The 26,526-nt window shown below is 34.6% G+C and overlaps 1 protein-coding gene across 2 annotated transcripts in view; it reads left to right on the top strand.

Moving 5' to 3' along the window:
* LOC127858511 (uncharacterized) overlaps nucleotides 1-26,265 on the top strand; it is a 34,865-nt gene extending 8,600 nt beyond the window's left edge. For both annotated transcript variants that reach the window (XM_052395707.1, XM_052395706.1), the window contains exons 2-8: nucleotides 1,502-2,504; nucleotides 5,530-5,712; nucleotides 15,764-15,877; nucleotides 16,669-16,798; nucleotides 18,692-18,887; nucleotides 21,913-22,101; nucleotides 22,490-26,265. In XM_052395707.1, the coding sequence (XP_052251667.1) occupies nucleotides 1,520-2,504; nucleotides 5,530-5,712; nucleotides 15,764-15,877; nucleotides 16,669-16,798; nucleotides 18,692-18,887; nucleotides 21,913-22,101; nucleotides 22,490-22,774 (2,082 nt within the window). In that variant the 5' untranslated portion in view covers nucleotides 1,502-1,519 and the 3' untranslated portion in view covers nucleotides 22,775-26,265. The remainder of the gene's footprint in view (nucleotides 1-1,501; nucleotides 2,505-5,529; nucleotides 5,713-15,763; nucleotides 15,878-16,668; nucleotides 16,799-18,691; nucleotides 18,888-21,912; nucleotides 22,102-22,489) is intronic.
* The last annotated feature ends 261 nt before the right edge of the window (nucleotides 26,266-26,526 follow it).

Here is a 26,526-nt window from a genome sequence, read left to right as displayed (position 1 = left end):
AATATCTTGACAAATATCTTAAGAAATAATTATGACGCTGTTGTTTGCTTAGGTGTATGTTTAATATAATAAATCGTGTATCTACAACAATCTTATTTGTGTCGTCACTCGCCTATATGACAAATGCCTCGTATGTACATGTATAAAGCACCACGCTCACTTTGGGATTAATCAAAACAAGTCGGTATAGAATATTTTTTGCTTTTAATCGATTAAAAACACATTTTTTAAGAATGCAATTAACATCATCAGTACCTGCGCACAGTTATCACATGCTACATGTAAATGTATATGGTTTGTTTTATTTTATGTGATTCTGTACACAATGCATACCATGTATATTTCGGCAATATGCAAACTCTTGGTAAACCGGAACTCTCTGAAAACCGGACGATCAGGCCGGTCCCGAGACCGTCCGGTTTACAGAGAGTCTACTGTACATGAATTTTTCATTTGATGTCTTAGATCAAAGCGTTTCAATTTTCATTTTATGTTTTATTTTTATGGGCAAACTGATTGTTTAAAGCCTCTTATGTTCGTCGCAATGTTTAGTAAAATGTTAAGACTGCTATACATGTTGAATGAAATCTATGAAATATCCCTCTGAACAAGTTTTTCATATGTGGTAATATGGAAACACCATGTAAAATAACAACGTGTGCCTTACATTTTGTTGTCACCTGTAAGTTATATTCATGAGCCATGTTCCAAGAAACCCAGGCTTAGAGCATGAGCTTAATGCGTTGTACTGGGTCATAAATAGCATGTGAAGTCAGAACAAAAAGTACGCTGTTTCTCACGCAGCCCTGAAAGCTTCAATAACGTTTCCAATACAATCAATACATAGAACTTTGAAATGCATTTTGTTTGTCACAAAAGCTCAAGCCTTTTGATTGCTTTTATTCTAAGATATTGGATTTTTCATTGTATTACATAACATGAAAAGCATTGTGCATAACTGGTTATTACTTTTTCGCAAGCAGTTCAATGGGTATGATATATTACAGCAAAGATATAAGAATAGATTTCATAAAAATAAATTTCATACATGAATTGACAGAACTTTTATCAGTTTTGCAAGATACATTAAATAAATTTGAGTTCACATATTAAATTGTTAAATAATTAAAATTTGTTTTTAAGGGGATAAAGGATATTTTTTTCGAAACGGGTTCATTTAAAGCTGATATGGTATTATAATTATTTAAAAAAAAAAAAACATGATCTTTATGAAGTATTTATTACATGACTGCTTAAAGCATTGTCAGGACTTGACATGCAGCAAAACATTTAATTAGTTTTATAAAAATGTTGTCACCATTATGTTAGAATGATATGCGAAAATTATTGTCAAAAGTAAAATAGGAATTAAATTTGCATTCTCACTATTATATAAAGCAATTCTGTAGTGTGGTAAACATTTTGTAGTATTTAAAGAAGTTTGAAGCATAATTTAAAATCAAGCTAGAACTTTTCATTGAAAAGAAATGTATTATTGTAGAGAGGCCAATGCAGTAAAATGGACCGAATCAAACCAGAGAGGGAGCCACGGCAACGTGTACAGAAAATATGGCGCAATGTTCGCTGGGCAGAGTCCTTCCCAGATGACGCCTTAACAGTTGACGTAAACGACATCACGCCAACTTACGCTTTACGAAAAGTGGCACAGTTGTTTGAAACAAAAAAATATGGAGAATGTGCTTTGTTGATTCGCCGTTTGAACTGTGTGACATTAAGCAGTATTCTACATGAAGTTCCAATCGATGTTTTGCACGATTCCTTGCCTCATAGTCTTACGATTTTAGAAGCTTTGTACACAAAACTGTTTGAAACATGTGAAAATCCGGAAGAGTTTCCAAAAGAGGATTTACAGACAGATCAGTTCTTAATGAAACTTGTTGCTTTGTTTGCACAACAGTCAAATCTGAACAATAAACATGAAAAGAATTCCAACAGTGTGTACCCGTCTTGCCGAAGTATTCTGCGAGTGATTCTCTGGGTAGAACCAAACACTAGGCGACAGATGCGCACAAAGAAACGCGAACTCGATAAATGTCTGCGGCACTTGGGTCGCCATGGATTGGTGGAGAGTTCAGAAGGATCTTTGATGAATCTTCATGATGCGTTCAAGATCGAATTCGAGAAAGTCGTCTTCCAGTATCGTAGCGCATTGCATAAACTTGAAGAGTTGAATCTGTCAGCCAAGAATCCAACAGGAAGCTCAGTGATATGGGGTCCTGCCCCTTCGTCCTCCAGTCATCACCGACTGATGCAAATCTACCGCGATGACGTGCAGGAGCGAATAATCAAGAATAGAACGTTGTATAATCTTGTCGAGCCTGCAATTCAGAACCAGTATCTGAAGAAGTTCATTAATATTCTGGAGAAACGAATCGAGTATGATAAAATTGTTCTGTTTTACGACACAGAGATGAAGAAAATTGTGAAGACAGAAACCAGTGAGAATAAGTTCCTGTCTGTCAGTCTGAAAGAGTCATCAATGGGTAGGTTCATAGGTCACAGTTTTCTTTCCTTCTAAAAAGGGTCATTGGGGCCGATGTAAAAAATAATAATAATTCAGTGTATTTACTCAAACATTCGTGAACCTTATTATAATGTTTCTGCCCATTACTTAAAAGAACAAAAACTTTCTCTAATAAACTTGAAGTCCCGGAGATTATGATTTTCTTGTACTTTTGTAATAAATGTGTTCATTAATAAGCACCCCTGTTAATATTTAAATACTTAATGCTAAATGTGGTTCCTGTTTCCCGTGGGATGTAAACAGCAGAAAGATTAAACAAAATACATCTATACATTTATGTAAAGTAGTAAAGAAACTTGCTTTTTATTATCCAGCTGATTTCATTTGGACAGTTTTTTTCCAGATTAAAACAAAAGTACTTCAATATCATACCTATTATCATGAGTCAGTAGGTGACACAAATCTTTTGACAGCCTGTTCAACCATGGTACATAAAAATTTAATTTTTTAGTGATTACAGAATAAATACCATAGATTCCACATTTTTATGATACAGACATGTGAATGTTCATGTCACGCATAATATCATAAGTTTTAATGAGATTCTCCAAGATTTAAGTCATGCAAACCAGTGACTTAAGCAGGACTTACAATTTTCTGAGATTTTTTTACTGACATATTGATAATCCTATTTGACTGGTTAATGGCCTATTCATATGAGTCCAATCCCATTAACTTGTTTCTGAAACACTTTGTCACAGTGTATAAACATTGTGAATGAAAAACTTCAAGCAACATTTTTTTTGTTACACAGTCACATGACAGGTTGTTATTGACACTTAAAATGAACAAAGTTATTAAAGTAATTATGTATTCATTAATATGCATACACATGAAGGTCATGCCGGGAACAAGAAAACAATCAGGTCTTTTGTTTTTGACACAATTTTGTGATGCAGTTTTTTTCCGTTATGTAGATAAAACTTTGTATGTATGTATGTTGTGAAACATGTTTAACCCTTTACCACTTAGATGCCCATTTTTACGCATTTGTAGTCCTTTAGAAAGTTACATTCCATTAAATACCTTTCTTACTAAATTCAAGTTTTTATGACCCCCCCCCCCCCTCCCGATAGGGTGGCATATACCAGTTAAACTGTCTGTCAGTCCATCCGTCTGTCAGTCAGTCTTTCCATCCTTCGGAAAACTATAACATTGCCCATAACTTTTGCAATATTGAAGATAGCATCTTGATATTTGGCATGCCTGGAATCTCATGGAGCTGCACATTTTGAGTAGTGAAAGGTCAAGGTCATCCTTCAAGGTCAAAGGTCAAATATATGGCTCCAAAGCGGCACAGTAGGGGGCATTGTGTTTCTGACAAACACATTTCTTGTTAAGGCTTCATTATCAACACTTAGTTTTACCGATGAGCAACAAACAGCATAAAACCTGAACAGACTGTGAGTACCTCACAGGCTGTTCAGGTTTTACGCTGGTTGCAAAAGCCATTTTCACTTTGCTTCTTATTGGGGAAAGGGTTATGACATCTTCAGATCTTATTAAAGTAAACAACTGATACTTCTGAGTAACAACTGTTCTGTGTCTGTGCCTGACACTAAATTAAACCATTTCATAAGTGACATCAATATAATTTATACATATGTTCTAACCTGTATTTTGAGATCTCAAAGGTTACATTTTCATTAACTCTCACTTTGATTTAATCTGTAATGTATTTGCTGGTGCAGTACATGGTGCATAGTACACTTGTTTCTCACCTAGGTGACTCAGATTAAATTCAAGTTGCATAGTACACTTGTTTCTCACCTAGGTGACTCAGATTAAATTCAAGTTGCATGGTACACTAGTTTCTCACCTATGAAACCCAGGTTACTTTTTTAGTTGCATGGTACACTTATTTCTCACCTAGGTGACTAAGGTCAAATTTGAAGTTTCATGGTTCACTTGTTTCTCACCAACATGACCCAGGTTAAATTTTTAGTTGCATGGTACACTTGTTTCTCACCTTGGTAACCCAGGTTACATTTTTAGTTGCATGGTACCCTTGTTTCTCACCTTGGTGACCCTAGTTACATTTTTAGTTGCATGGTATACTTGTTTCTCACCTAGGAAACACAGGTTATATTTTAGGTTGCATGGTACACTTGTTTCTCACCTAGGTGACTAAAGTAACATTCTAAGTTGCATGGTACACTTCTTTCTCAACTAGGTTACTCAGATTAAATTCAAGTTGCATGGTACACTTGTTTCTCACCTATGTGACCCAGGTTATATTTATAGTTACACAGTACACTAGTTTGTCACCTAGGTGACCTAGTTTAAATTTTTAGTCAATGAAATTCAATTTAGCCTAACGGTATAAAGGCTAACTTTTCACTTTCCTAAAGGCTAATTAGATTGAGGTGCTCCCACCTATGTTGAGTCTTCACATAAAGCTGCTTTGACACAAAGGCTTTTTATAAAGTTTGAAATACACACAATTCACTTTGTAATCTCCTTCATTAGTCGGCTTGGAGACAGCCTTGGCTGAGGGTCTAGTTTTAAAATGAAAAATCTGGTACTTAAAATAAATTCATAGAACCTTTAAAATACAGCTTCAGGCATTTCCCCTAGATTTTGGCCAGCAAAACCGCAAGGCAGCGCGGAAGGGGGTTGGTGCGGGTCGGGGCCATTTCACATGTAGATTTAAACAAATATTTGCTTTATGCTCTAAATGAAAATCTACACTACTTTTGAGCTATTAAAACACATTTTTGTTCAAAATTGATTAGATTTTACTCAGTTTATTTCATTAAAGTCACATATTTTAATATTAAATAACAAACATAAAGACACAATCAGAAAAACAAGAGTCGTGGCAAAATTGTGTTTTAAGTCCAGCCACAGCGAGCCAGCTGTGCTCAGACAGCCTGTCTAAAAGCCTGAGCTTATGCATCACTATAAAATAACAATTTCGCCTTTTCTAATCAAATTTTCGATTGAACTGTGTAGTGCTACCTTAATTTCCTTCTGTGTCACAGGATACGGAGTGGTGTTGCAGCTTCTAAGGGAGGTAACAGATGAAGACATTCTCACGGAGGAGGAGGAGGAAGATGGGCCGGTGGTATTCAGTGACGATGAGACCATATCTCCCCTCATGCACAAGGATAGAGTCAGAAGTCTGTCCAGCAGTAGTGGAATCTTCTCCAACAAATCTTTGTCAGGTAGAGAGCATGCTTTAAAGAAAATACTGGTATTGCTCAGCCCAACACTGAGTCATATTGCAAGTAATCAGCCTATACTTAGTGTAGTTTATTGCTGACCCATAGCAAATATATCATATAAACTGCATAAATGAGGGACACTCTCGAAAGAAATGACCCGTATCGCTCAGCGCAAAACTGAGCTGTGTTTCTGTATATTCAGCCTATAGTAAGTATAGTTTAGCGCAGATCCATATCAATGATATCATACAAACTGCATAGCTGTTTATTTCGAAAATGAACAAATGAGTCATATTAAATTAGCAACATAAATCTAAAACAATACATTCTAAACTGATATATTTGATAGGGGTAGTTTTGATTGTAAATGTCCATAATTTGATGTTACATACCAAATTTACTGAAGTTAAATTGTAAAAATGGGACAAATGTTTTTGGGTTGATCTGCCGATAGATCTAGTAAATAACGATTTGTTCTCTTTATGTACAAAAAGCAATAATAATAATCTGATTTGTACCATGGGTACCTTGCAGTGCACTCACTAAATTTTGTTTAGTTTTTTTATTGCAAATGTTTTTTTAATTTATTCTTGCTATCTAAACAAGGAATTTTGTTGGCATATCATTGAAAAATGAGTCATTAACTGGTTACCAGTGAGTAAAATGTGTTTTTTAAAAAGCATGAAAACATGCATTTTGCACTATTTATTTATTTTTACATTGGAACCAGTTTAATTAGCTCTGAAATGTGTGTGTTCTTTGATTTAAATATTAATTTGTGCAATTTGTGTGATATCCAAATTGTTATTTAGTAGTTTTATTTATCCATCAATTTATGTTATTTCATGTTGTCTATTCAACTAAATACAATACTAATTACGAGTATATGTAATTGCTGCAAAGACTGACACATCCATTATAAATTCTTGAAATACATAAGAGGGCCCTAATTCAAGACCTATGCTCTTAGCAAAGGAAAGAACAAACTTATGAATTAAGGAAGGCCCCATGTGATCATTATATGACTGCTGTAGGCCACATAAATAATTGTTACAGAATATCTCTCCAAGAAATTTGTATTCATTGTCCGTAAGGATCAATCTTAATTTCTTAATAACAGTTGTTATACCATTTAGAGGTGCCGTGGGTTCATGTTTATGCAGGTTGATGTAAACATAATGAGTTTAACTTAATACGCTTACAAGACTGTGATAAATATTTATCAGCAAAAGGTGAACAAACCTAATCAACCCTAATAATCCTATAATCAATTAATGTTAATCCAGTTGACTTTTGATCAAGCGTAGCAGTACAGAAGATTGACCTACAGTCATTAAGCCTATGACATTTAATGTTCATGGCTTCTTGTTACTTGGGCTCAGAAACTGGCTGCAGAATCTATATTAAGAACATGACTCATAAAATCATTGGAATTAACACTGTATAATTTTATTAGTCCCCTACCGGTGATGGTTTGGGCTCTGTGTGTCTGTCTGTCTGTCTGTCTGTCACACTTTTCTGGATCCTGCAATAACTTTAAAAGTTCTTCATATTTTGTCATGAAACTTGAAACATTGACAGATGACAATATGGAGATTATGCATTTCATTTCATTTTGTTCCTACGTCAATAATTCTGGTTGCTATGGCAACAAAAAGACTAGATATATTGCTGAAAATGGTGGATCCTGCGATAACTTTTAAAGTTCTTCATATTTTTTCATGAAACAATCTCTCTAAAATAGCTACCGATAGGGGACTTTTATTGCTTGGCAATAGTCTTGCTCATCTTCCCTTTTTAGTTTTTAATGTGTGTTTGTTTTTTTTACAAAAGACCAACTGTGACATTACTTTACATCCATTTATAACACACATTAATGTCAAAATGTCAAATAACTGCTTAACCCTTCACCACTTAGAAACGCACTTTGACGCATTTGAAGTCCTTTAGAAAATAAAATTTAAGTCCTTTCTTAATATATTCCTGTTTGAAAGGCTTCATTTCCAACCCTTAGATACTGATGAGTAGTAAACAGCATAAAACCTCAACAGACTAAGAGTTACTCGCAGGCTGATCTGGTTTTATGCTGTTTGCACATAGCGATTTTCACTTTACTTCTAAGGATTAAACTGATTTAATTGATGTCACAGTTGCAAAGTGTTCACTGGTGTCCATCTTTTTATCAGAGGTCCCACGTTCGAAACCGTCACTTTGGGAACGTTCTAAAGATCTAAATAAACAGATTACTGGTTGTACCCAGATAACATACTCAATAGTGTTTCAATAAGCACAAGGGTTTTGATGCAATTCAGCTAAAATAAAAAGGGTCTTAAATGAAATGTATTTGTTTAATTGAATACTGGAAGATGTATCATAGAATTCTGTTAACTATAAAATATTAATGCAGAGGTTCTCAGATTTCTTATTCCACATTATGAAAATGAATATAAAAAGCCACAAACTTTTTTTTTTTCATAACAAATAAATGTTACGAAAGCTAATTTATTTTTGGCAAGTTCAGCTTCTTGTACTTTTCTGTTTCTAGTCTCTTGTGAGGTCACAATCAAAACGTTACGGAAACTTGGTATTTTTGTATTTTTTTCCCAATCTTGTGAATCACATTCATGTGTAATAAACCAATGTTCTAAATATTTTTTCATTCAAATTTTAGTGCACAACTTTATAACAATGATATATATTGCTGCTGCCCTTGAGTCTTCCACTTTAAACTGCCGTCCTCTTGTACACAAGACAGCATAATTAGGCTTCATATAAGTACAGATTATTACCTGTTTTATTCTGGCCAGGTCATTTGATGTTGGTGCAAAAGAATCAAAGTAATCATGAGTCATATTATGTAGATTTTTAATGTATTTATGTCATAATTAACAAAGTACTTGCAGATATGATATATAAAGGATATTTTTGTTGGATTTTGTGGAATATCAATTTTATTTCACCAGTGATCATAAAAATAATATTTTCACGAGTGGCGCATTATTCCCTGGAATAATGATTCATTTCGTCGAAACAATGGCGTCATTTCACAGTAAAACAGTGACAAATATGGATATTTTTCACTGTTATTTTTCACTATTTGAAACAGTGATATATCAGTTTTATTTCACTGATAATTCTCTATAAACCACCGGAAAGCATAAAATAAATATTTATTGTGCCTTCAGAATCTCTACATGCTAGATATTTGCCAGTATTGTGTTTATTTCATTTATACTAGTGAACAGTGTGCTGATTTTGTATGTACATGCATCTTAACATATATAATATATATATGTTTTTGTATGTTCATCTATCTTAGCATATATAATATAATATAGAGTATGTTATATGCCTCTATTAAAAAATAGCTGTACATAACAAATTATGACTGTTACATAAGATTTGTACACATATACACATACAAATACATGATTATTGTGGTAGCATAAACAAGATAACTCGAAAGATAATTGGCATCAGTGTAACAATTTTTTCGCACTCAAAGCAGGTAAATAACTTGTAGATACATATAATTAAAACAAAAAAAAACAATAGCAAAGAGATAGGTATGATTTATGATTTTGAATTTACTGTTTGTTAGAAAGTTATCTTATGTGGTCTGGCTAGCTCAGTTGGTAGAGCCCGTTGCTACAAATGCATCATGGATTCAGTCCCCAGCTTGGACACATAACTTGAGTGGTGATTGGTCACGAAATCCTTTCTACGGCAATTCTCACCCTTCATCTGATTCAATAAGGACAGTTGTCAGTTACTGGCATATGCATGTACACTTACCGAGATAGTGCTGGTACACCATCTTACCCAGGGAGGTTGGAGTTGGTACGACTGACCACCATTATTAAATATTAAAAGGCAAAAAAATCCAACAAACAACCAACAAGAAATGAAGTGATTTATTGGTAAGCTTCAACAAATTGGTAGTTTCACAACGATGACCAATTGACCAAACTGAATACTTTTAAATGACTAAACCAGTGAATTTGGAACATTGATGAGTCATTAATGCTAGTTCAAGCAGAGCTATTAAGTAGTTTCTTGTTTTTGTGAATTTCAATCAATATTTTTAATTTTTATTATATTCTCCATCAGTGATTGTGGCAGCTTCAACTTATTTCTATTAGTTTATATCAAATCTAATAGATTGTATAATTTCTTAAGCAAACGTAGAGGTTTTCAACAATTTAAATAGAAAATACCTTGAATTGGTTTGATTTGATTAATATTCAGGTATAATAATAATGCCGTAATCCTCTTTTGTCACTTTATTGGATCTTTAAATTGCTATTTAGTTAGTCATAAAGGTGGTAATTTGAAGTATTAACAAAAATGTTCAAACATCTGTTTGCTTAATACTTAGATCTTGAAGAGTATATAATTAATCCTTCAGCATTTGAATAAGATATTAATTTTTTAAATAAAAAGTTTAAACAAATAAGAAAAACCACACTTACAGTCGAGGTGGCATGAAAATATTTTTTCAATAGAAAGCTTATTTCTCTGTTTAATCCTTTAAATTCATATGCTGATTAAAGAGAAAATTAGAAAATTACATAGAACCTGTGATAACTGATTGAATGTGAGACCTTTTAATTTAATGTAGGCATAACATGACCCACAAGCCAAATGTCTACACAACACCTCCTTAACTGCTTTGAAGATTTTCATAAAATTATCCTTGGGTGACGCTTATTCAAATTTGTTCAAATTGTCAGGTGAGTGCAGGTCGCCAGAGCTTAAATAATATTTTTAAAGTTGAAAATTTAAAAGTCTTGTCTTGAGAAACTGCAATTCTTGAATGTTAACATGTAGTTTGTAGCATCATATACCAGTAGTGGTCCTCTACAAATTGTGTTCAAATCAGGCCACTGCGATAAAACTTCCCATGGGTCAAATGATTTATATAGACAAATATAGTTAACCCTTTACCCCTTAGATACTTATTTTGACGCAAATGTAGTCACTTAAAAGTTAGATTTAATTAAAAACGGGATGTTCTGGTTTAATGCTGGTTGCAAAAGCCATTTTGACTTCACTTCTGATGGGGAAAGGGTTAAAAAAAATCTTCTCTAAAATAACAAGGTCCAGAGGTGTAATATTTGGCATGTAAACATTTATATTTGTTCAAATTATGAACCTATTATAATTATGAGTCAAACTTGGCCCCATTCTGGGTTTGACTTGTTATCCTTTTATGTATTAATGTATAAATAAATTATCTTCTTCATTAAACCAGAAGGCCTTAAGGTCTTGTATGTATTTAAAAATGGATCCATACTGATGGTGATTTTTTTTAATTCGAACATATAGATTTAAATCACTCGTATTGCAATGTGAATTCAGGGGAAAGATTCAGGGCCTTCATGGTCTTCTAGTATGAATTGATTCAACAATTACAATTTCTTTAATGGAAAGTTTTCAAAAGCCCTTGAAAATTAACATTATGCTTTCAAAAAAGGAGACATCAGTTGTTATGAAAGAAAATGATGTTAATTTCAAGGAAAATTTTGTTTTGTTAAAAAAATGTCTATATTATCAAAGGGCATGGCTCAAATGAAAGATAAACTTTACTATATGCTTGGAAAATATCTTGAGAAGAACTTTCTCAATTTACTCCAAAAGCTTTAACACGTATAAAAACTATACAATTGATTAATTTACAAAATCATGATCATTTGACTGATGGATTGATGCAGATTTGTTGTATTTTGGTTTTAAGATGGTCCTTCTTAAGAATGTCTGCAAAGTTTAATTACTTAAGTATTTTTTACCATGGGGATTTTGTATGTTATGTAACAACATGTTCATTAATTATGCCATATTCAGGGGGCAGTACAAGCAGAAGACATCGGCAACTCAAAGGAAGATCATTTTCAGCAGGTCTGGTTTCTATGGAAACTATAAATATATGTTTTTCAGACTCATATAGCACAGTGGAGGGAAATTACACGCTTTTAATAACCAATTAATGCACGTGCTTGATGTATCTTATTCAAAGCATGTAAATACAATGGACTTTAGGTACACTTTCAAGCAGTATGTATTAAGAATATTTATCTAAAGCTAAATCAAAATCATGAGGCCATGTATATGTTATTATACACTTAAGTTGTTGTTTTTATCGAAGAAAAAATACAGATTTAGGTCATTTTAACCCTTTGCATGCTGGGAAATTTGTCGTCTGCTAAAATGTTGTCTGCTAAATTTCTAAAATTAGCATTTTCTTCGATTTTTTTCAAAGAATACTATCAGAATAGCAAACAGTTTGGATCCTGATGAGACGCCACGTTCTGTGGCGTCTCACCTGGATCCAAACTGTTTGCAAAGGCCTTCAAAGTTCGGTTCCAGCACTGAAATAGTTAAGCTTCTTTAGAATTTATAAAGCTGAACTTGTTTGGAATTATCAGGTTTACATGCTGTTCCAAAATTTCTTAATAGTTGCATCTTCTTTTCTGTCAAGCACTTGCATGATTCCTATATCAGTCCTTGTGTTTTAATTTGTCCAATTTAAAACTGAGCCCTAACTGACATTTTATATAGAGAATAATAGGTTAGTGTTGATTATAAATCAGGTTTATCATGCGAGGCTTAGAAAACAAAAAGCACGAGCCTTGGCGAGTGCTTTTTCGTTTTCGTGCCGAGCATGATAAACCTGATCTATAATCAACACTTATCTATTATTCTATTTATCCCACTTTTTATTTTGTAAACTATTTTGTTTAAACAAAATTAGTTTGACTGGATAATTTCGCTGGATTTATGACGTCATTTCGTTGAAATATTGACGTCATTTCCTGCCATTGATTATGGATGATATTTAATCAACGGGGCTTTAATCTACCGAATTCGCTGTAAAAATGGGATAAAGAAAAATACAAACCTTGCCTCACCAGATTGTATGGGTGGTGTGAATTAATTACCCTTGTACATGTGCTTTGTGCAAAATATGCCATGTCATCAATTGTTTGAAATATGTATACATTATTGTTGTAGACTGTCCGTGCACTGAAAAACTCATGACTGGAGTTTATATTAATATTTCATGGTTTATTAAACTGATAAAAGTATGAATAAACTAATTTGAGACATGCTTAGAATTAATAGAAGCAATGTTTGAAAGATCAACTCATGATACGTTTGTAATTAACTTTATAATATGCTTTTTATTTTGTGTACCGGAATAGTGGAATATTTATGTACAGTGTTTTTATTTCCATATTCATTAGACTTTATATTTTGTTCTGTATAATGATATGTTTTGGCACCAAATAATGTCAAATTTAATCCATATAATACTATTTTCCTAGTTTCAAATTTAAAACAGTAAAATAAATTATACCATTATTATTTGATTAATGTTTAGAAAAGGGTTAAAGGGACTTATTCACACATTTTCCGACATGTGTTTAAAAATTTGTCATTAACTTAATTTACTATCAAATCTTTAATATTTGTAAAAGTTTAAATAAAAATATATAAACATGGAAAAATGATACAAGAAAAATATGTCTGTAGAAGGGAAAAGCGAACGCAAGACAATGAAGGCTTTTGAACTTAAATGGTAATTTAAATGATTATCTCTGTATTACATGATTTTGCTAAATTACATGTATCGTTTCAAAGTGTTTCATTACCTTTTTTGGAAGTTATCATTTTTCCAATCGTTGAACAATTCGCTTTATATAATAATACATCTAGAATATAAAGTATGAACAAATCATTTAACAACCCTTGTCCTTTGCCTTTGAAAACTGCATGGCAAATTAAATTTGACAAATAGAGATTTGATGCCAAAATGTTTGCCATGGTGATTTTGTCCTCCTTAAATTAAAGTGTATGGTGATTGATGCCTTATGAATTCTGGAGTTTTGTTATTTTGTTAGTTTGTAACATAGTGACCTGGTGCATGTAACTCAATTTAGTATTAGAAAGGTAAATATAATACCAGTTATGGTGTGGTTGATTTGAAATGTTTTAAATATAGATTCCCATAGTGCTTTTAATTGATATATAGTATTTGTTTAGCTCACCTGAGAACAATTTAATAGTCTAGGGTGAGTTTTTGTTAAAAAGTTATTAGTTGTCCTTCATTAAATGGAAGGCTTAAGACTTGTCCTTTCATCTGTACTTGCATGCTTTTACATATGTTTGTACATCAGTCCATTCGGAAGTGTTAAAATCATGTTTAACTATTAGGTTGATCTCAGTCATTTTTTGCATTTGAATAACCTAGATGTGTAGATGATATTACAGAGAGAAATATTTCAAAATTATAGCCCTTTGTCAGTTTTCACAACCTGATTCTTGTGTTTTTAACTCCTCGATCTAATTGTTTTATCTCTAACTTTCACAGTTGAATGACCTAAATATTAAGGTATACAAACATTTGCCCCTTCGAACATTTGCCCCCTTCATGAAATCAGGACTAAACGGACATCTTTTTCCGGTACTGAATATACCGGTATATTAGAAAATTTTGTTTTTAATTCCGCTAACTGCTTAGGGGATATTACCCAAATTTTCACAGATGAATATTGTGTAGATAATAATTAAGGAAGGAATTTCTATGGTGGCCAGTTTTAGCAGAATAATGGCCCTTTGTTTTTTTTAAGCTAGAATATATGAGTTGTGTTCTGAGAAAACTGTGCATAATGCATGTGCGTTGAGTGTCATCCCAGACGTCTGCACAGGCTTATCAGGGACGACACTTTCCCCTTTTATGATATTTTTCGTTTAATTAAAGTCTCTTCCTTAGCAAAAATCCAATTTAGGCGGAAAGTGTCGTCCCAGATAAGCCTGTGTGATGACACTTAACGCACATGCATTATGCCCAGTTTTCTCAGAACCAGACTCATATATTGGTTTCATCAGTGTCCTAATATGTAATGTGGGGGGCATCTGATCAGGATGACATGGGGTAATAGTATACTAATTTTCAAATCATACATTATCATTTGAGGACTTGATTGGAATGTCTGAATTCAATTATGCTTGATTTTACTTGACAAGTATGAACAAGTGTATTGTATTATTCTTCAATACATCACAATTGAATACAACTTACATTATAAGAACAATAATGGCAATATACATGATTATTAACATTTTTAATTGTGTGGTGAATGGGTATTTAAATTTACTTAATATTTTGAAGTTTAAAATATTAATAACAGGATATTTATTTGCTGAAATATTTATACAGAAATTTTATACACAGTGTTTGAAATCGACAATTCTTAAGAGTAACGATGAAACATCGTTATAAGATGACCTGTGTGATAAACCCTTTTTCATAAAATGTTCATCAATTACAGAAAATGTCAATATAATCATACTTATGAATGAAATTTAACACTTTTTGAAATTGAATTTAATAATCTGTTATATTCCAGTTTTTTAATAAATGGTATTTGGCTCATCAATATTCATTTTCTAAAAAGAGCACCAACACAATAATTAATAAACATTTAATATGCGAGATTTAGAAAAAGTACATTTTATATAATGACACTGTAATAATCTTCATTTTCAGCACTGGATAATGATTGCATATTCAGCAGCAGCAGTTATTGCGAAGAAAAAAAAATCATGGAAACAACACTGATATAAAAAATGGCACAGGTCATGCAAAAAAGGGTCTTATGTCATTTGCCGCCCATGTAGCTCCAGACCAACTTGTGCATTGTCACAATCTGTTGTGGAGCTCTGCTGTCTGCTAAAAATTCACGCAAGATTTCATGGTCTCACTAGCAGAAAGGATTTCTCCTGCGCATGCTCAGCTGTATATTTATAAGACTCATTTCAGATATGGTTAAAGTTCCCATTGGCGTAATGAATATGGTGTCCGCCTAGCGATCGGGAGGTCATGAGTTCGATTCCTGATCTTCCTGATTCTCTAGATCTTCCCCAAAGACACTAAGTACTGGTTATAGGCCCAGAAAACAGACTCAAGAGCGTTTCAATAAGCCTGTGGCTTTCAATACAATCGAGCTAAAATAAATAGGTTTTAACTAAATGGGTAAATATTTTTCAGGCACAAGGCCCTCAATTATTCACATCGGACAGACGTTTCGCCAGGAAGGCAATGGCTTCAGCAATGGATACTTGGCCTACCACTTTCAGAATGGCACACTGCCTATGAAATTTGGTAATAACAACTTTTAGAATTACCTGTATGGATTAAGTCTAGTATACAAGCATCTTATGTTTTCTGGTAGAAAAGGAAATTATATAGATATTATGTCAATGTATTTGTGTACTTTAACTTTCTGATGGGTGGAAGAAAATTTACTATAGCATGTACGGTTATATAAAGAAACATATCAATAAGGCATGCAAAGTACACCAAATATTCAAGAACAAATATAAGGAAAAACATCATGCCATAGAATTTTTTTTTTATTTGAAATTTTAAAATAACATTATCATGTACGTTCATAAAAAAGAAAACATATCAATACGTCATGCAAATTACAACACAAAGCCTTTCGGTGGTGACATCGCCTTTTTAATGCCATGCGCGATTTGAGTAATTCAAACATTATAATGGCTGTTCATTCTATGATCACAGAAACTTAATTTTTATTCGCCAGTCAATTGAAGCCGTTAATTGGCACCCCATTGACAAACAACAGTTTGAGTGTCTTTCTTAGAGTGTGTATATTGCATTGCACAATCAACGCTGATACGGGCCGCGTTATCAGTTTGACACGAAGAACATCACATCAAACATGTTAATCCCAAGAGCTTTCGGGTGAAAATTAGTAAGCGGCTCGCAGGTCATTAAATATTAGGGCAATTACGTTTGAAAAAAAAATGCGAATATCAAAATATATCAATTCAATATTCAAATACTGACCATTCAATCGAATATTCGAATAATTTTGCCATCCCTAATAAAAACATTATCTGTCTTCATATATATGTAAATGTCCCCAGGCAAGATGATCGCCGTGGGGGATGATCAGAAGGCCATGGAACACGAGATGGACGTACTGCGTGCACAGCTCGACAAGACTCAGGAGATGGTCCGCCACCTGCAGGACAGAGAACACACATGCCTCAACCAGTATGTATCTAGTTTTTTAGTCTAATTGTATTACAGGAGAGCGACTAGTTGTTAACCCTTTCCCACTTAAAAAGCAAAGTGAAAATGGCTATGTGAAAACAGCATAAAACCAGAACAGCCTGCAAGTACATGTAACATGCAGACTGTTCAGGTTTTTATATGCTGTTTGCTGCTCATCAGTATGTAAGAGTTTGAAATGAAGCCTTTAAAACTTGAATAAAGTTATAAAGGTCTTTCATTAAATTTAACGTTCTATGGGACTACAAATGTGTCATAATACGTATCTAAGTGGTAATGGGTTAAGTATATCTATTACAGGGAAACACCAATGAAGATAAGCGTCTAGTCATTTAATATATCTAGTACAGGGAAATTACCAGGAGACATATCTAGTCATTAAGTTATATTAGTATACATGTAGAGGAAATGCCGTGTGTTGTCTTATAGTACAACTTCTATTATGGGCTAATACCAGTAAGGACATGAGTTTTATAGATTTTATGCCCCCGGATCGAATGATCGAGGGTATATTGTTTTTGGTCTGTCGGTCTGTCAATCAGTGTCTGTCAGTCATTCATTCATTCATTGTGTGTGTCCCAAAACTTTAACCTTGGTCATAACTTTGGCAATATTGAAGATAGCAACTTGATATTTGGCATGCATGTGTATCCCATGGAGTTGCACATTTTGAGTGGTGAAAGGTCAAGGTCATCCTTCAAGGTCAAAAGTCAAATATATGGCTTCAAAGCGGCGCAATAGGGGGCATTGTTTTTCTGACAAACACAACTCTTGTTTTACATTGAAAATACCAAAAAGGAGGGCTAAAATAGTTTTAAACATATCTTTGGCTTGGTTAGGCGGGTCAACATTAAAAAACATTGAATTTCAGGTGGGATCAGGTCAGAATATAAATTAGTTAATACAAAATATAAAACTACATGTACATTCAACAGGCTTTCTTTAACAGACTGTTTTCAAAATCAGAAATATAGACTGGTAATCTATTTGAAGAAGTATAATTGTTCAAATAATGTCACGTGTTTAATGGATAGTTCCTGTGGCTAGACAATGAATGTTGGTGAACCCACCATGAATGCAGTGAACGGTGGGTACAGAGATTGATTTGAGTGCAAAAGGTTCTAAGGATGGATAATTGATGTCAGCCCTCTATCAGTTACAAAATTAAGTTTGTAATGGTGTCCATTTTTGAACATACCAAAATGTGCCTGAGGCGTCAACAATGACATTGAACATCAGATCTAGGCTGATGAAAAATAAATTGTTAGGTCTGTTAAACAATAGTGAATAGAAGATATGAGCCGTGCACTGTGAAAAGGGGGTTTAATGCATGTGTGTAAAGTACCGTCCCAGATAAGCCTGTGCAGTATGCAGGGAGGACACTTTCCGCTTTAATAATATTGTTTGTTTAAAAAAAGTCTCTTCTTAGCAAATATCAAGTTCAGACGGAAAGCGTCGACGAAAAGGGGGCGACACTTTACGCACATGCATTAAACCCCTCTTTTCACAGAGCACGAGTCATCTGCTTGTGTGTGGTCAACTACTCTTACTGCTTGGCTGATTTTGCTCAACCTTTCACAGCTGAGTATGTAGATGATCATTATGGAAAAAACTGCAACCAATTTGAGCTCTGTGTCTTTTTGTCTACTGTAGAATATATAGTGAATTTGTGTGTGTCCACATTTTTGGTGTGTGGGTATCAGTGTCTGCAATGCCCTTCTATTTTTTCAGACTCACACGACATTATGAGAACAAGTAAAGTTAGGACTATAAAACCTGTTTGCGTAAGTTTCTTTAGCCACCTAACATCAATGTTTCCTAAGATATGTAATTTCTCTCCATTCACTACAAAAACTATGAATTCACGTGTTACAGATTAGCTGAGCTCCAGATGCAGTTAAACTCCTTCAATCCAAGCGTGCACAATGCTGAGAGGGTGTCAATGCTCGTTGCGCATTATCAACGCCTTTATGAAGACGATCGGCAATTTGCTCTTGAGGCACTGGACAGTCTGGAGGCTTTAAAGGAAGTGCATTCTCTTAAGGGGAAGATACTCTTCTCTGTAATTGTTGTAAGTTTTTATAGAGTTGTCTAACTTGAAAATGCAACATGTTATTACTTTGCAATTTAAATTCGGTATACCTGTAAAGAGCACTGTTGGCCAATTATCAGATGATTTCTGTTAAAATTGGAAAGGACTGCTTGTGAACAACTGAGGTCTTGAGTTTGTATATCTTCTCAAAAAAGAAGTAGTGTAAATCAATGAATAAGCATTTAACTGTTGTATGTGTTTAAAATTTCAATTCAGTTACAAACATGTAACAGCTTGGGCTATTCATTTTAAATAAAAGTCTGAATTTAACCTACATTTTGACTTAGATGATGCGTACTTACATGAATGTAGATTGCTTTCATTTATCTTCTTAAATATTCATTATTATATTAACCCTAGTTGTCCTTTTAAAATGAAATATTGATGAAACAAGAGGGCCTGAAAGGCCCAAAGTCGTTCACCTGAGATAACAAGATATTACTGGGACAAATCTTCTGACCAAGTTTCATGAAGATCGGAAAATAAATGTGGCCTCTAGAGTGTTAACAAGGTTTTACTATAGCCATATAAGGAAAAATGCCCCGCCCCCTGGCAGCCATGTCTTTCAACTAACCGGCATCATTTTTGAACTCTTCCAAGATATTATCGGGATGAATCTTCTTACCAAGTTTCATGAAGATCGGACAGTAAATGTCGTCTCTTGAGTGTTAACAAGATTTTACTAAAGCCACATAAGGAAAAATGCCCTGCCCCTTGGAAGCCATGTTTTTAAAGCAACCAAAACAATTTTTAAACTCATCCAAGATATAATTGGGACGAATCTTCTGACCAAGTTTCATGATGATCGGAAAATAAATGTGACCTCTAGAGTGTTAACAAGGTTTTACTATGGCCATATAAAGAAAAATGCCCCGCCCCCATGGTGGCCATGTTTTTCAACCACTGGCATCATTTTTGAACTCATCCAAGATATTATTGGGATGAATCTTCTGACCGAGTTGCATGAAGATCAGACTATAAATATGGCCTCTAGAGAGTTAACAAGATTTTACTTTAGCCATGCATATATAGCAATTTAAGGAAAAATGCCCCGCCCCTTGGCAGCCATGTTTTTCAAGCAAACGTAACCATTCTCGAAATCATCCAAGATATCAATAAGACAAATCTTCTGACCATATTTCGTGAAGATTGGACAATAACTGTGGCCTCTAGAGTGTTAACAAGGTTTAACAAAAGCCACATATAGCCTTATGAGGAAAAATGCAGCGCCCCCCTGGTGGCCATGTTTTTTAAGAAACCAAAACCATTTTCGAACTCATCCAAGATATCATTGGGACAAATCTTCTGCCCAAGGTTCATGAAGATCGGAAAATAAATGTGGCCTCTAGAGTGTTAACAAGGTTTTACTATAGCCATATAAGGAAAAATGCCCTGCCCCCTGGCGGCCATGTTTTTCAACCAAAGAGCATCATTTTTGAACTCGTCCAAGATATTATTGTGATGAATCTTCTTACCAAGTTTCATGAAAATTGGACAATAATGTGGCCTCTAAAGTGTTAACAAGATTTTACTTTAGCCATAACCATATATGGAAAAATGCCCCGCCCCTTGGCAGCCATGTTTTTCAAGCAAAGGCTACCATTTTCAAACTCATATAAGATATCATTGGGACAAATCTTCTGACCAAGTTTCATGAATATCGGAAAATAAATGTGGCCTCTAGAGTATTAACAAGGTTTTACTACAGCCAAATAAGGAAAAATGCCCCACGCCCTAGCGGCCATGTTTTTCAACCAACCGGCATCATTTTCAAAATTTTCCAAGATATTATTGGGATGAATCTTCTAACCAAGTTTCATGAAGATCAGACAATAAATGTGGCCTCTAGAGTGTTAACAAGTTTTTACTATAGCCATTATATATCCATAAAAGGAAAATTTCCCCGCCCCTTGGCAGCCATGTTTTTCATGCAAAGGTTACCATATTTGAATTCATCCAAGATATCATTGGGACAAATCTTCTGAGCAAGTTTCATAAAGATCGGAAAATAAATGTGACCTCTAGAGTGTTAAAGGGATCTTTTCACGCTTTGGTAAATTGACAAAATTGAAAAAAGTTGTTTCAGATTCGCAAATTTTCGTTTTGGTTATGATATTTGTGAGGAAACAGTAATACTGAACATTTACCATGCTCTAATATAGCCATTATATGCATCTTTTGACGATTTTAAAACCTAAAAATTATAAAGCGTTGCAACGCGAAACGATTGAATAATTTGGAGAGTTCTGTTTTTGTCGTTAAATTTTGTGAAACTACGAAGATTGCTTATATAACGTATAAAATACGTTTAGCATGTGTACCCGGCGGAATAGCTCAGTAGGTTAAAGCGTTTTTACTTCAGGACTCTGGCAGGACTCCAGGGATCACTGGTTCGAAACCTGCTCCGGGCAATGTTCTTTTCCTTTTTTTAATTTTATTCTTGATTTTTTACTGGAGCTTTTACGATCCAATGTTTACATTTATCAATATAAAGCATTTAATGAATAAGTTAAAAAAATGCCAAAATCTGTGAAAAGGCCCCTTTAACAAGGTTTTAACATAGCCATATCAGGAAAAATACCCCGCCCCTGGCGGCCATGTTTTTCAACCAACCGGCATCATTTACGAACTCGTTCAAGATATTATTGGGATGAATCTTCTAACCATGAAAATCAGAAAATAAATGTGGCCTCTAGAGTGTTAAAAAGATTTAACTATAGCCATATAAAGCCATATAAGGAAAAATGCCTCGCCCCTTGGCAGCCATGTTGTTCAAGCAAATGTAACCATTTTTGAACTCATTCAAGATATCATTGAGACCAATCTTCTGACCAAATTTCATGAAGATTGGACATTAAATGTGGCCTCTAGAGAGTTAACAAGGCAAATGTTGAAGCCGCATGATGGACGACACACGACGGACAAACGGCAATCACAAAAGCTCACCATGAGCACGTTGTGCTCAGGTGAGCTAAAAAATATATCCTCCATATAACATTTGCAGCTTGCATTTCGCTCCACCCAGCAATGTCTGCAGGAACTTCGTGGCAAAGTTCGACACCTACTCAAGCTTCCAGCGCCTAGCAATCACCTGGTAACCATGGAGGACCCTATTGCTATGGTGATGGAAGGTCACATCGAGAACTACATTTGCGAGGCAGCGCCAAGATTTGATGTTACTCAATGTATAGGGGTGAGAATGCTCACACTTTATTTGAGGCTCTTTTTGTATTTCAGTCTTGAAATTGATATTTCAATTAAGACTTTAAAGTAAAGTCAACTGTTTAAAAGCTGATAACATAAATTCTTTAAATAAGTTTTCATGTATATGCAGTATAAATTGACTAACCTTATATATTTTTGTATAATATGCTTTCTTTGTTTCATGTGTAATTGTTGTTTGAAATTTTAACTTCATCCGCATTTAAAAAGGACTGTAAGTAGTATAGTGGCATGTGTTAAAGTGTTAAGGGACAAAAGCTTTGCTAGATATTGGAATTTATATAATCAGTGATTGATATTGAAACTTCAAACAAAACTCTTACATTTGGGTTATTTGCAAATCTTATATTTTTACACAGGAAGTTAGTTCACAGATTCTGGCCACCTTGTACGACTACCCCTGCCTAAAGGAGTGCGAAGGGCTCAAAACCTACATCGCAAGTTGTGTCAAGTGCTCCTGGGATCTTATTGTGCAAAGACCACCGTTTACCATCGTGTATGACTCTCGCGTGTTCAACAATGAAATTCACGTACGCAATGAGGCCGCTGATGTCCAGTCTGTGATGATACGCAACTTCATGTGGCCTGCACTGCTGCATGGTAGCAATGGTCCCTGTGTGTTCAAAGGGATTGTGGAGACCTAACATATATACTGCCTCGGGTAATGAGTTATGGGGTTTGCTGATAGGTTTTCACGTGTTTGACAATACGATAAAAAATAAACCTTGGTCTGGCAAAACTGGGCTTAATACGTGTGCGTAAACTGTCATCCCAGATTAGCCTGTTCAGAATTCACAGTCTAATATATAACGATTTTTCCAATCTGTGATATTGTTGCAGGTTCCTTACACATGTAAATACTTGTAAATAATTATTTAAGGATTTAAATGACAGCAAATTTTGGTTGATAATTTTTATAGTAGCACTTGAATACGTAGTTAAATTGATAATCTTCCAATTGTTTGACAAACAAACTTTTACGAACAGAAATTATTTATTAATAATTATAAGAGTTATTTATGTTCGTCTTCTCATAAAAAATACACTTTTCTAATTCCATACAGTGATAATGTAGGAGTTGCTACTGTTGATAAAAAGAATCGAGAATGAAAGCTGGGATTGCCAAAAGAGGCATTATAATGTTCAATGAAAAAAATCATGATAACAATAAATTATTTATTTTATTTGTTATTTAATATTTCAAAGCTGTAGCAACTTAATTTTATATGAGGAAAAAAAGTTCTGGCAGTAACTTTGCAAAAAGTGTGCTCAATCGTGTCATTTCACATTTTTTGTAGATGAACCATTTTGGTGATCTTCCTTTTTTGAATTGATCTTCATTTTGTATGTCATATGTTTGAGAATCCAAGATGGTGTTGTACTGCATGCGTTTAGCTATGAGTAATAATTACACACAGCTTAATATGTTAGAGTAACATGTCAATTCATTTTAGTTTATTATTGCAAGCATATATTTGATCCCTTTGTTAGAAGGTTGTGTAAGTTATTTCCCTCAATTGTATGTACATTTCGTTAAAAACACCCCAATGCATGTCAGTTAGGTTTTCTGTCACCATATCGGCTAGTTGGGGTTTCCTTTGGTAGGTCTGTTTTCTCCCATCGGCACAAGGCAACAACTAAATTAATTATCTATTAGTAGAATAATACATAGCTGCAATAGTCAACAATCCGTATGATCAATGGCCCCCAAGTCAACTATCCAAATGATCAATGGCCCCCTAGTCAACAATCTAAATGATCAATGGGCCCCAAAGTCAACAATCCAAATGATCATGGCCCCCGAGTCAACAATCCAAATGATCAATGGCCCCCGAGTCAACTATCCAAATGATCAATGGGCCCCCAAGTCAACTACCCAAATGATCAATGGGCCCAAAATCCAAATGATCAAGGGCCTCCTTGTCAACAATTTAAATGATCAATTGGCTTCCAAGTCAACAATCCAAATGATCAATGGCCCCCAAGTCAAGTATCCAAATGATCAATGGCCACCAAGTCAACAATACAAACGAGCAATGGCCCCCAAGTCAACAATCCATATGATCAATGGCCCCCAAGTCAAGTATCCAAATGATCAGTGGAGCCCAAGTCAACAATCCAAATGATCAATGGCCCCCAAGTCAACAATCCAAATGATCAATGGCCCCAAGTTAACAATCCAAATGACAAATTGCCCCCAAGTCAACTATCCAAATGATCAATGGCCCCAAGACAACAATCAAAATGATCAATTGCCCCCAAGTCAACAATCCAAATGATCAATGGCCCTAATGTTCACAATCCAAATGATCAATGGCCTCCAATCAACAATCCAAATGGTCAATGACCCCCAAATCAACAATCCAAATGATCAATGAAGCCCAAGTCAACACTCCGAATGATCAATGACACCCAAGTAACCAATCCAAATGATCAATGGCTGTCAGGTCAACAATCCAAATGATCAATAGAGCCCGAGTCAACAATCCAAATGATCAATGGCCCCAAAGTCAACATTCCAAATGATCAGTGGAGCTCAAGTCAACTATTCAAAAGATCAATGGCCCCCAAGTCAACATTCCAAATGATCAATGGCCCCCAAGTCAACAATCCAAATGATCAATGGCCCCCAAGTGAACAATCTAAATGATCAATGGCCCACAAGTCAACTATTCAAATGATCAATGGAGCCCAAGTCAACAATCCAAATGATCAATTCCCCAAAAGTCAACAATCCAAATGACATATTTGCCCCCAAGTCAACTATCTAAATGATCAATGGCCCCCAAGTCAACAATTCAAATGATCAATGGAGCCCCCAAGTCAACAATCCAGATGATCAATGACCCCCAAGTCAACAATCCAAATGATCAAATTGATAAAAATGAGCAATAGACGTTATAAAATAATAAGCTCCACATAAGAATCATAAAACAGTTTGCAAAGCAAGATGATACTTAAGAAATTTGAGAAAAACAAAAACAACACGCAAACAAAATGGATGCATAATCAATATGCATGAATACATATTTTTACCCTGCGTTAATATGAATTGCGCAAGTATATGCGGATTATCTTGAGATACATGAATAACATAATCGTCATTGTTATATGAATTTGCAGTTCGTATGGAAATAAAGGTGCTTTCCATGGAGTTGTAGTGTGTGTTAACCAATGTTGGTAAAATTAGACATATAGGTTGGAAAGTCTTAAAATAAAATAATTCAGGAAACTTATTTATTAAATGTTTTCCACAATCAGTTCACATTATTTTATTTAAAATGAAGGTCATTACATTTATATTTGTTGGAATGTTAAAGTATGGTATTGCATTTAGACTTTAAATGTTTACAGTCAGCATTTTTATCTGCATTTCGAGTTGTGGTTGTCCAACACAGATCATTTATATATAGATCTTTGTTTATTGATATATATTTGGGTTGTAAGTTGTGTTTTTATGCTCCCCGAAATAAATTTCGGCGGAGCATAGTTGCCAGTTTGTCCTTCCTTCCTTCCTTACTTAGTTACTTCCTTCCTTCCGTCACACTTTTGCTACCATTTCTCATAGCGCGTTCAATACTTAACCAATTGCTTTCATAGTTGACTTGTAGGTACCTTGCATGGACCTCTACCTTTTGATGATGAGGTTTGAGGTCACTGGGGTCAAGGTCACTGATGCTAATAATAGACTTCCTTCCGTCACACTTTTGCTACCGTTTCTCATAGCGCCTTAAATACTTTACCAATCGCTTTCATACTTGGCATTAGGTACCTTGCATGGACCTCTACCTTTTGATGAGGTTTGAGGTCACTGGGGTCAAGGTCAAGGTCACCGAGGCTAATAATAGACTTCCTTCCGTCACACTTTTGCTACAGTTTCTCATAGCGCTTTCAATACTTAACCAATCGCTATCATATTTGGCATGTAGGTACCTTGCATGGACCTCTACCTTTTGATGAGGTTTGAGGTCACTGGGTCAAGGTCACCGAGGCTAATAATTGATTTTTTTAGGTGTTTATTAACACATACATTGACAAAGCGCATCATAGGGACGCATCCATCAGTTTCACTGATATTCTTGTTTATAACATTTTCTGTTAACTAATGACCTTAAAATAAACTATTGCATCTTTACTTTGTTTCAAATTTTCGTTAACCTTGTTTAGCCACCCGAAGTTTGACTGTTTGGTCAATTATTTGCCTTTATTGCGGGCACCCAGATATTACAAACACTGTGGTACCTATGCCAATTGCAGTTTTTGTCAATTTTAATAGACGAAGCATCATTACTCTGCTGTTTGTAGGCAAACGTTTATTGTGCTCATAACACATACCGTGCAAATGTTGTAAACATTTAAAAACAAGAACGCAAGGGGCCCTGTTACGCTCCCCTTA

Source organism: Dreissena polymorpha, chromosome 14 (genome assembly GCF_020536995.1).
Source record: "Dreissena polymorpha isolate Duluth1 chromosome 14, UMN_Dpol_1.0, whole genome shotgun sequence".
In the NCBI taxonomy this organism is placed as follows: Eukaryota; Metazoa; Mollusca; class Bivalvia; order Myida; family Dreissenidae; genus Dreissena; species Dreissena polymorpha.
Note: the sequence above shows the minus strand (reverse complement) of the source record. Positions and strands in the feature narration are given on the sequence as shown.